The 11,348-nt window shown below is 30.3% G+C and overlaps 1 protein-coding gene across 2 annotated transcripts; it reads left to right on the top strand.

Annotated features, from left to right (window-relative positions):
- Window positions 1-1,004: 1,004 nt before the first annotated feature.
- On the top strand, window positions 1,005-9,618 carry LOC111707946 (cysteine and histidine-rich domain-containing protein). 2 transcript variants are annotated; one of them, XM_023481141.1, is made up of 12 exons: window positions 1,005-1,096; window positions 1,796-1,860; window positions 3,364-3,436; window positions 4,610-4,688; window positions 5,640-5,698; window positions 6,157-6,247; window positions 6,950-7,061; window positions 7,334-7,444; window positions 7,743-7,885; window positions 8,443-8,518; window positions 9,006-9,133; window positions 9,465-9,618. In XM_023481141.1, exons 1-12 carry the CDS (start codon window positions 1,044-1,046, stop codon window positions 9,549-9,551), a joined length of 1,077 nt encoding a protein of 358 aa, XP_023336909.1. In that variant the 5' UTR covers window positions 1,005-1,043; the 3' UTR covers window positions 9,552-9,618. The 2 variants fall into 2 exon arrangements, with proteins under 2 accessions (XP_023336909.1, XP_023336910.1); XM_023481142.1 differs by having other exon boundaries at window positions 1,029-1,093; window positions 1,793-1,860.
- Window positions 9,619-11,348: the final 1,730 nt, after the last annotated feature.

Raw genomic sequence — 11,348 nt, 5'->3', positions numbered from 1 at the left:
CCCTTTATTCGAGGTTTTAGGAAAGCTGGGGTAAACATTCTAGAACTTTCTCGAGATATCTAGAAGAAAGCCGGTCTTTAAACTGTATAGTAGCAGACAACACAATGTGTAGAAATAGAAAGTTACGGAGTATATGTAAGTAAGTATGTATAGAAAGTAATTATTTATTTATTTATGAAATATAAAAAAAAGTATTTTAGGAGAAAATATTTTAAAACCTCAAAAAAATAGAGATGGGAATATTTCCCCTAAAATTCTAAAAATATATAAAAAATAGAAATCGAAGGAAAAGGAAAGTTAGATTTATTGTTTACACTATATTTGATATAAACTGGTATAAGCATTCTTCAAACCAACATTTGATATATTTTTTATCTTTTTGTATTCAGCAAATTCTTTTATTTCGCTTTAATAAAACTCTAAATTTGAGAATATTTTTTTAATTTTAATTAAAGATTCAGCATTTTATGCTTATCCTATTTTTTTTTTTTCTTAGTATGTGCAATTAAAGTTTTTTTATCTTTTTTACATTCAGCAAATCTGTTTGCTTAACTTCTAAATCCATTAATTTGATTTTTGTTTTCTTTAATGGAAAATTCAGCTGCAAAATTGTTTGTTATTTTTTTATTTTTTTTATATTTATTAGACAAAACTTTATTTTTACATTCAAAATAATAATAGCATTTTTAATTCCGTTTTATTGATAGTTTCTTAGGATTGAAAATTCAGTCTTACAAAATGTTGTTATTTTGTTCAAGTAAAAAAAAATGATTATTTTTATTATTTACTAAAATGTTTGTGGTTTTACATTCACAGGTTTTTTTACTTCTTTTATTACAATTATCACAAAAACGTTCAAACCCGGCTGATGACTTTGTCACACTCATTTTGTTTCACTTTTTAAAGTTTAATTTTATGTTTTTTTATATACTATTATAAACGAAACAAGATTTAACACTATTACTGGCTGTAGTTTATTTTATAATTTATTGAAAATTATAAATATTATTATTAATAACATTTTTGTTACATTTCAGAATAAAATGGCAGAAAAACTTTGTTATAACAGAGGCTGTGGGAAAAGTTTCATGCCCAGGAAAATATTTTCTTTGAATTTTCGTTAAATTTAAGCATTTAAACTTAATGTTCAAAATTAGCCTGAACAAAAAACAATCCAACTATTATAAGCAAAGAAGTTGCAAGTTTTTGGATTAACTGTGTTGTTAAAAGTTACCAATTAATTCTAAAATATTTACTCACTTGACAGTCATAAAATGTGGAAGATCATATAAAGTGTCAGGTTATTTAAACCTGGTTTATAAAGGGTGAATTTTTTTCTCTCGCTAAATTATGGAAAATAAATGATTTCTAGGTTTATTAAAGTATCAAAAAATTTTGAGGGAGGGGAATTATCTTTTGGAGGGATGATTTTTAAGATTTAAATGTTTTTTTTCAGTGCAATTTGTTTTAACAAATAAATATTATAATATTTCAATTTAACAATAAGTATTGAAATCATTTGAATAAATGACTTTTAAAATATGTATTTCTACTAAACTTTTAATCTTATTTACCTTATAAGTCGTATATTCCTATATATCTTGATAACAAAGGGTTGTATTTTATTTATAACTAGTTTGATCACCCAAACCAAACCAAGAGCATCCCCGTGTTCTACTGAATTTCAAAATATTATGCGAATCATTCAAGGGGTTCTTGTATTATGATCGGACAGAGATTGATTGATATATGAATAATAATAATTTACACTAAAATTAAATATATTGGTATGAAGGGATTCTGTGGACGATGAATGTACTTTTCATCCGGGAGCACCATTCTTCCATGATGCTTATAAAGGTTTTCATTCAATTTTTTATTTTTTCATTCAATTGTTTATTTAGCCCATGATCTGTATAAGGGTTTTCATTCATTTTTACATTCATTTTTTCATTCATCATTTGTTCATTTTTATATCTTATCTTTGCTGCTATGCTCATAAATGCTATCGTTTATTTATTCATTTACCTATTCATCATTAATTCGATTGCTTATCTAATTCATGATGATTATAATTAAGGGTTTTATTCATTTTTTCATTTATTAGCTCATCATATAATTGTTTGTTTTTTATTTCATGATATTAAAAAAAGTTTTTATTTATTTTTGCATTTTTATATTTTATATTTTTACATTTTCATTCATTCAATTAACTTATCCATGATACTAAGAAGGTTTTGATTAATTCTAATTGATTTATTCTTTTATTTTCAATCAATTGTTTATGTTTTGATTAATTCAAATTCATTTATTCTTTCATTATTCATTTAATTGTTAATCTAATCCATGATGCTTAAAAATGTTTTTATTTTTTCATGCATTTAATCATTTATTATTCCATTCAATTGGTTATCTATTCCATGATGAGTTCATTTATTCATTTATTATTCCATTCAATTGGTTATCTATTCCATGATGAGTTCATTTATTCGTTCATAATTTCATTATATCTATACAATAAAGCTGGTCAAACGCGTGGACCGAATTGGCTGATATATTGAGGGAACCCATGGGTACCCTAGGGGTAACTTAGATAAAAATAAAATCGAAATTTTTTTATCTATTTTTCCATGGGCATCGACGGGACTAACGCTTATTGTTTATATAATCCATGATGTATATAAAGATTATTAACAATTTTTTTATTTTTTATTTTAGTCTTTCAATTCAATTGCTCATCTAGTCCATCACACTTAAGTTTTCATTCGTTTTTTCATTTTTCATTATGCCTTATATTCATCGTTTTGTGTGCTTTTATATTATTTAATTTTTATTTATTTTTTAATAATTTATGTGTTTATTTGTTTAATTTCATTTCCATTTTTTTTCTATTTTCTGTTAATATTTGTTTCTTTTATCTTTATAACTTTACACGTTCCTCATTTTTTTTACATGTTTTCTACCTATAGTGTTTGTTGATTCATTGACTAGCTGATTGATTAGTTAATTAATCAGTTGATTAATCAGTTTTATTGATCAGTTGATTGATTGATTGATTGATTGATTGATTGATTGATTGATTGATTGACTGACTGACTGACTGACTGATATTGATCAGTTGATTTATCAGTTTTATTGATCTGTTGATTGATTGATTGATTGATTCATTCATTGATTCATAGGTTCATTGATTCATTGATTCATTGATTCATTAAGTCATTGAGTCATTGAGTCATTGAGTCATTGATTCGTTGATTCGTTGATTCGTTGATTTATCAATTCGTTGATTAATTGATTGATTGATTCATTAAGTCATTGAGTCATTGATTCGTTGATTTATCAATTCATTGATTCATTGATTAGGCTGGTCCTGCTGCCAGAACAAGAGTACAGATTTTACAACCTTCCTCAACACCCCTGGCTGTACTAAGGGCAGGTCAGACAAAAATACATCTTCTACCTTTCTTGAAAAAAAGTTTTAGTATCATGTGCAGACACTCTTGAAAAATTAATTAACAATTTCTTTCAAGTTTTATATTCATTAATTATAATCAATCATTTTTGAGGTTCACTGACATAGAGTCAAACGACTTAGGGTCAAACGACCTAGGGTCAAACATCCTAGGGTCAAACGACGAGTTCTGGGTCGAGTGCTCCGGCTAGGACAGGCTAGGGGCTGGTAGTATTTCAAATGAATTTACAAATATGTATTATTTTAGGATAAGGTTAGGTTAAGACAATTTCTGAGCCGAGCGCTGCAGCTAGGACAGGCTAGTGGCCGAGCGCTGCGGCTGCTAGTTCGAATGAACATAAAAATAGTTCAAACTAACCAAAAAATAGTCGGAATGAAATTTCGCCCGTTTGTCGCACTTTTTGACCTTTTGTCGCGTTTTTGACCGTTTGTCGTTTGATCCTAGGCCGTTTTACCCTTTCTCGTTTTACCCTATGTCGTTTGACCAAAGACCCTATGTCGGGGAATCATTTTAGATTGTTGATCGCTTGTTTATTTACTGTAAAATGGGATTGGTAGCCAATTAAAAAATACGTATGGCATCCAAATTTTTGGAATTTGGAAAAAAAAACTAAGTTGATGATGACCCAGACGTCATTGTTTGAGTAGTACCCAGATTTCTTGTAAATTGTCAAGAATCTTAAAGGGACTGTACGGTACGTGTATTTTTAAGTAACCTCCCATGGGAAGATCACAATGACCGTTTTACCTTTAAAAGCTTTGTCTGAAGGAATGAAATAGATATGAATTAGATATCCAAGTTTTATTTTTTAAAAATTATTTATTTTGTTTTGTCGTTTCTCTCCTAAAGGGACTTGCTTACAGGAAAGACTGAAGAAATTTTCAGCATTAAACACATTAGTTAGAAAAACGACGTTATCTTCGACATTTTGATCAGCTGAAGGGTTTCAAGGGAACCGTTTTAAAACAGGCAGTGCTGGTTTGCATGGATGCATTAATTAATATTACGTTATATAATTTCTTTATTTGAAACGTTTAGGTTTACTTGTGTACCTCATTCTGAAAACTTGGTTTTACTTTTACTTTGGAGAACATTCCCTTTGATTAAACAATAAAACTATTTATTTTGTTTTGTAGACACTCGAACGTGAAGCCAGTAGAACCTGAGAATATTACTGGAAACCTTACTAAAGAAGAAACACCGGAAGTAATTGAGGTGACACACTTCTGAAATCTTAAATATACATATATGCTTTTCTTGTCTGTTTGTATCCAAAATACGTCAAAACGGCTGAACCGATCCGGCCCAAATTGTTTGTCGGACCTCACATACTCAGAGTTTTAAAAATTTGTCTCCAAAATTTTTTGTTTTTTGGAAAATTTTAAAAACCACGAAAAAAATCCGCGAACGAAATTTTTGTTTTGTTTTATATTGTTCAAAGAGAAGATATTCACTGATAGAGTCACAACTAAAAGTTGAAATAGAAGATAAGCGCGAAGTGCCCTACAAACCTAGTTAGTTAAATTGAAAAAAGAAGTCTTGGCTGAAAAACCAGGACATGTGGAAAGGACTAGACACTCCAATCAACTACTGGAGTCTTAGGCCATCCCCAAAACTTGTGATTTTGTTTTCAATTCTTAAGCTAAAACATAACCGATAATAAAGTAAGAATATAAAAAAATCTTTAATACCAAATGAATATAAGACAAAAAGTAAAAACTGAATTAAAACAACAGGATTTTAGATGAGAAAAGATCTAGATACATTTATATTGGATAGAGACAATCCCTTCTTGAAAGATAAAGTTCTTTATTATTCTTCTAAAAAAGAAATATTTTTGTCTTAAATTTGATTAAATCCAAAGAACGGTTATAACGTTGACAATTTTAAATTGTTTCTTAAGCAAAAATAATACAGTTGATAAAGATCAATGACATCTATAAAATAAAACAAGACATGCATAGTATATACTATATATGTTCCCTCTGGCCAACCAAATGGCTAGACCGAATGGGCGGAAATTTTTTGTGGACAGTCATTATTAGCTTGGGGGTGGCATAGGCTAAAAAAATCATTTTTTTCAAATTTTTTTTTCAAAATTATTTTTTAAATTTTTTTCACGGGCAAATAAATAATTTTTCAAAATTATTTATTCTTTTTTTATAGGTGCGAGCTCCTATTCAAGAATCCCTGCCTAGACCCCCTTACAATACTCCAGTCATCAGGTTAAAAATAAACATGTTTTTAAAACATTTTACAAAATAATTCAATTATCCGAATGCTTTTTGGTTGGTAACGAAAAATGCAAAATTCAAGAATGAAAAATTTCAGTTTTTGTTACGTTACTTTAACTTCAGCCATTATTCGTTTTTTTGGGGCATTCATTTGATGGGTATTTTGCTTTGTATTGTTTAGATATTATTGGTTTTGTTCCTATTTATAAATTTAAAATATTTTGATCATGATAATAATAAGTAAATACAAGGGATTATGAAATTGTGTTTGGGTATGTTATTGATCAGGAGGACTGACATTTTCCAATTGGTAGTTCCCCCCCCCCCATAGGTAAATTATTGGTGCCATGCAAATGCTCTTGCCCATGCTTATGCATACATTTTTTATGTTATGGGGACATATGTCGGAACATGATTTTGTAATAAAAAAATTGATTTGTTTCTCTTAGGTTGAAACCTGTAGTTGCCAAGTCCCTGGAGGACCAGATGAAAACCCTGCAGCAGACTCTCAACACCAATAATGGTGATACTTCTCAGGAAGTTAGTAATCCTGCTCTATTCTTCATCTTAAAGGGTCCAATATTTATTCTATCTGATGTCCCCGTCTCTAGAAATTCATACAAAACTGTGTCGAAGTTTTACTAAAACCTCTGGGTTATCGATATTTTCAGATTCGTTCCGTATTTGCTGAATTTAATCTGTTCACACATTGATTCAAGTACCATATCACATATGTATATCAGTTTTCGTAGAACTCTGACTCAGTTATATTTCTCGAGACAGGGACATCAGATAGAACTAATATTGTTAGCGATCAACTCCTAAAATTGTTAGGCTTCAGTCTATACCCCCTTTCATTTTACCTTAACAGTTCCTTTCAACTTCTTTTATGTTTATTTCGTCTTTTTTCATCTTTTATATTCATATTTAGATTTTTTTTTATCATTTTTTTCATATCCATGTCATCCCTTTTTTATATTTCTTCATTTTTCTTTCATATTTTCTCAACTTTCTTTTATCCGTCACACTTTTATCCTTCACACTTTTTATCTCTTTTAACTTTCTTTTCTCTCTTAACACCATTCTTTGAGCTTTTTTTTCTTCATAATTCTTGATTCTTTTTCTCCAATCTCCATTTGAGAGAACCAAAAACCAAAAATTATCATTCCTTAAATGGAGGGTTACTTAAAGTCATATTTACACTGTCTTATGCCTTGGTATTAATTTGTTTTAATTTTTTAGATAAAGATTGGAGAGAGCTGTAAGCATAACGGTTGTAAGAACACCTACGAAGGCCCAGACATTGAATACAATAATTGCAAATATCATCCTGGGTATCCGGTCTTCCATGAAGGTTGGTTGCGTAGATTGATTGATTGAGTTGAGTGGGTGGGTTGATTGGTTGACCAGTCAGGCGGTTAGTTAGTTGGTCGAACGATTAAAGGGCTGTTTGGTTGGTTGGTTGAGCGGTTTGTCAAAGGATTGGTTGGGCGGTTGGTTGGTTTCTCGCTTGGTTGGTTGGTTTGTCGCTTGGTTGGTTGGTTGTTTGGTTGACTTGATTTTATGATTAACTGATTGATTTATCTGCTGATTATTGATTGATTGATTGATAAAGTAAATTTTTAGGAATGAAGTACTGGAGCTGTTGCCAAAGGAAGACGACTGAATTTCAGCAGTTTCTAGACCAGGAAGGATGTGATATTGGGGAATGTGTTTGGGCCAAGGATGAAGGAGAAGGTTAAATATTTTTTGACAAGAATCTATAAAAAAAAAAATCCGTCATTAAACAATATAGTTAAAGCTTCCTAGAAATTAAGCGCGCAGTGCACCAATTTTTCAAAAAAAAACATGAAAACTTCATTTAATGCTGACAAGAAATTCAGTCTTTTTATCAATTTTCTTCATACATGATTTAAACAGGTATTTTTTTTTCATGGTCATTTCCCAAATAACGCATTTAACTCGATCGTATTTTGACAAAAATAGGAAGCAACCAATAAAATAATTTTAATAGTAACACCAATAAATATTGCAGAGGGAGAAGTGGTGTGTAGGTATGACTGGCATCAGACTGCCACCTGTGTAACAGTTGCAATCTATGGGAAGAAATATGACCCAACCATCTCCTATGTGGAGATTAACCCTATCAAACTTAAAGCCCATCTTTACTTTCCCCAGGTAAGGACACACAGGGTTAACATTTTAATTAGTAGCATGTCATACTTTAATGGCTGCAATAAACATTTAGGAGATAGAGAATTTTCATCCATTTCAAATACTAACAATATCCTCATCTTTGTAACTAAGAAATCTATCCTACGATCAAAAATCAATAAAAAATTATTATTTTATCTGCATTTTCAAATATTTAAACAATTCCTGTTAGTTTCTTTGCCTTCTCTTATTTTACAAGAAAAATACTTTATTAAGTTCTCAAGACAAAATTAACTTTCAGGCCGTTAATGCGCTTTGCGACCCTCTATCTTGTAATTACTCTAGCGTTAAAATCTACTTGACCATTTTTCTTCGTAAATTATTAAGAAGAAATTTTTACTATTTTCTAAAGGAAAAGTCTTAAAGTTTTTATTTATGATGTAAAAAAAATGAATTTCAAGGAAGTAAAAATTTTTAAATGTTGACCGTTTATAAACCTTTTCTGCTAGCTAGATCCCTCAAAAAAATTGGGCCCTTTTGTATTAGCTGTTCAGAATTTACTTGAACGATTATTTGATCAGGAGAAAGGAGCGTTTAACCTTGAAATTGAGCTCCGAGGTATAGTAGAAGTTGAAGGGAGCTCATGTGCCATGCTAGGTAACTAATTAAACAAAACATACTGTGGAATATGAAGACGACATTTTATGTGTGTATGATGCTATTAAAAAGCAAATTGGTTTACCAGTAGCTTGAACCTGGGTACACTGAACAGTTGCTTTATTAAATTTTCAGTGGAATATTTAAGATTACATTTACAACTTGAGTTTAACTGCTGTCTTCTTATCCCACAGCTATATAATGGGACTTTATATTTAATCAGTTTTATAAACATTCAAGGACCAATTTTTTATGGGGGTTTTTTCGCGCCAACTAATTAGTTTTTATGACACTGAGTGTCATTAAACAATTAGAAACCTAGAAAAATATCATGCCAGGCCAGGACAATATTTAATATAATTATTTTGACCGGGTCGTCTTTTAAATGTTTCTTGGCCTCGAAAGTGTTTTATTTTAGCTTTAAATTTATTTTTTTGCGCCATGATGTGAAAACTTTAGCTGACACTACAGTGTTTGGTCTGTTAAGGAACTAAAGTTGAGATAAAGTTGAAGAAAGCTGAGTCCTGTAGTTGGTCTAGGCTGGATATACCCAGACCGGTCAACCAGCCACAAAAGGAAGCAGACCAGAAAAACTTGCTACAGGCGGAGAACCAGGTAACTATTTTATAATAATTTATTTATTTGAAATGTGTTTCAACATTAAATTAAAAGAACAAAAAATTTCCTAAATCTCTAATTAGAAAACTAAAGCTGCTCCCGGCCTCTAGCTGGGTATTTACAATCGATTCTCTTAAGTATAAAAGTTGCATGATCCAAACCAGTACAAGAATTCCCTGATGTAGAGTTTACTCGTACCAGCCCGTCTAGTGTACCCAGTATGTAGTTGACCATGCACATTTTAGGTGGGAGTGGATCATGGAGTTTCTCTTGGTTTTGTTCTTTCTTTAAGATTTAAATCTGTTCATTAATATTTTATAACTTTTAGGTTGAAGCCCTTGATTTAGACGATCTGGACTATACTACTCAGAGATACACATTGAGTAAGGAAGCAATGACTCCAAAATACTCCTAACTTCTAACTTTGATGTAATCCATTTGTTTTTTATTCTTATAATACAATAAACAATTCTTAAAACATTTTTTCTTTTTATCGTTACTTTTACTGTACTTTGTTAAACATTTTTTTTAACAAAAATTCAGTAAGAAAAACCCTGAAAATTTGAATGGCGTGTCGCGCAAACAAACATAACTTATGTGAACAAAATATTTTGGTAATCAAAAAAAGAAGGAAAGAAATTGGACATCAAAAGGCAAGCTTTTGATCCATTTTAATATTTTATAATAAATTCTGAACAGTCATCTCTACTGCCTCATCCTTTATGGCTATCCCTGTTTATTCTTCGATTAATTTTTGCTTGAATTTGAAAGTTTATTTTAAAGATTTACTTTAAGCCGATTATAAAATCGATGGTATTCCTACAAGTTGTCTCAGAATATGGACATCAAGTATACCAAAAAAAGATGAATATAACAATTTTTAACTATTCAGGGACAGCCTATAAAACATATGTTTGGATTTAAGAAGCAGTATGAGCGTAATCTCTAGTGACCTTTCATTTGTAGAGTGACGTGGGTCATTCACAACAGAACCCTTTAAACCTTTTACTTCCGCCGTCGATGATCAAACACTTGATTTAAAAAGAAGTGCCTCATTAGGCATATTAAAAAAAATTATTTGAAATTTTTTCTGACGCCCACATCTCAAAGTGCAATACATGCTTAATCTTATTCTTAAGTTATACACGTACGTACTTAACTTTAAAACTGAAAAATTATTTTGTTAGCTGTACCTCGGTTTCTCTAAATTTAACTAGTAATCCCTGACTTATTGTAAACTTTCAAAACATATGTAACATTAATTATATAGTAAATGTTTATAGCCAATGGCCAATCTCCACCTAATTTCTAATAAACATACATATAGTAAGCAATATTAAAATAGCTGCAAATTTGTAGCCTGTAACATTATAACTTGTTAGTTTATTTTTAGCAATAAACTATATATTTCATCTTAACTAAGGTTTAAAAGTACCTCTGAGAATTGGGCCCATCTGTCAATGTAGGGTCACTTGAAGGTACCAATACCGTCCCTTATATGTCCGCAGTGTGGCATGGCCGATTCTCAACAGTACCTTATTAAACCTTTATCGGAGCAATACTCTATGATGAATTATGTCAATTTTCTCCTTTGTCTCTGCTGGTAATGTCACTTTTGAAGAAAGTCCACAGACAACAATTATAAATTAAAAAATTTCAAATATAAAAACAAGTTTATCTTTTTTTGCTCAGACAAAAGTTAAAATAGTACCTTTGTGATTCGGACATGTCCCTTTTCAAATGGAAGCTGTCACTTGTTACAAAATGCAAACATTTCTTTGATATGGTAAAGTGGTTTTACATGATATGTCCATCATAATTATTTAGGTCTTGGCAACCTTTAGTTGCCAGTTTTTATACATTTTGTTTCTTCAAATGTATTTTTAAATTAACTAAAAGCGATTTTTTCTGTGGTTTTGGTCCAAAGTTACAAGTTTACAACAAAATATTCTAAAAATTACCGAATACAAATTTTTAAGTCATACGTTGGAATTTTTTGGACATCCTGGCAGTCCTGCACTGCGTGTAGGATCTTCTTTTAAAACATGAATTTGGAGGATGATTTTATTTTATATTGTGACTAAACTCCGGCCTAGCTTTCATTCTTTCTTCATCCTTGTAAACTGCATTCATCGTTGTTTATCTAACATCGTTAACAGGAGAATCATTCCAAAACAAATCGGACCAGTTTTTTTTACAATGATAAAAATTA

Source organism: Eurytemora carolleeae, unplaced genomic scaffold, assembly GCF_000591075.1.
Source record: "Eurytemora carolleeae unplaced genomic scaffold, Eaff_2.0 scaffold849, whole genome shotgun sequence".
Lineage (NCBI taxonomy): Eukaryota > Metazoa > Arthropoda > Copepoda > Calanoida > Temoridae > Eurytemora > Eurytemora carolleeae.
Note: the sequence above shows the minus strand (reverse complement) of the source record. Positions and strands in the feature narration are given on the sequence as shown.

What these genes read in the sequence shown, in the direction of transcription:
- LOC111707946 (XM_023481141.1), top strand. Translation starts at nt 1,044, where the DNA reads ATGGCAGAAAAACTTTGTTATAACAGAGGCTGTGGGAAAAGTTTCATG. An exon ending in TACAATACTCCAGTCATCAG is followed by an intron (nt 5,699 to 6,156) that starts GTTAAAAATAAA and finishes TGTTTCTCTTAG; the next exon opens with GTTGAAACCTGTAGTTGCCA. An exon ending in GAGCTCATGTGCCATGCTAG is followed by an intron (nt 8,519 to 9,005) that starts GTAACTAATTAA and finishes TGGTCTGTTAAG; the next exon opens with GAACTAAAGTTGAGATAAAG.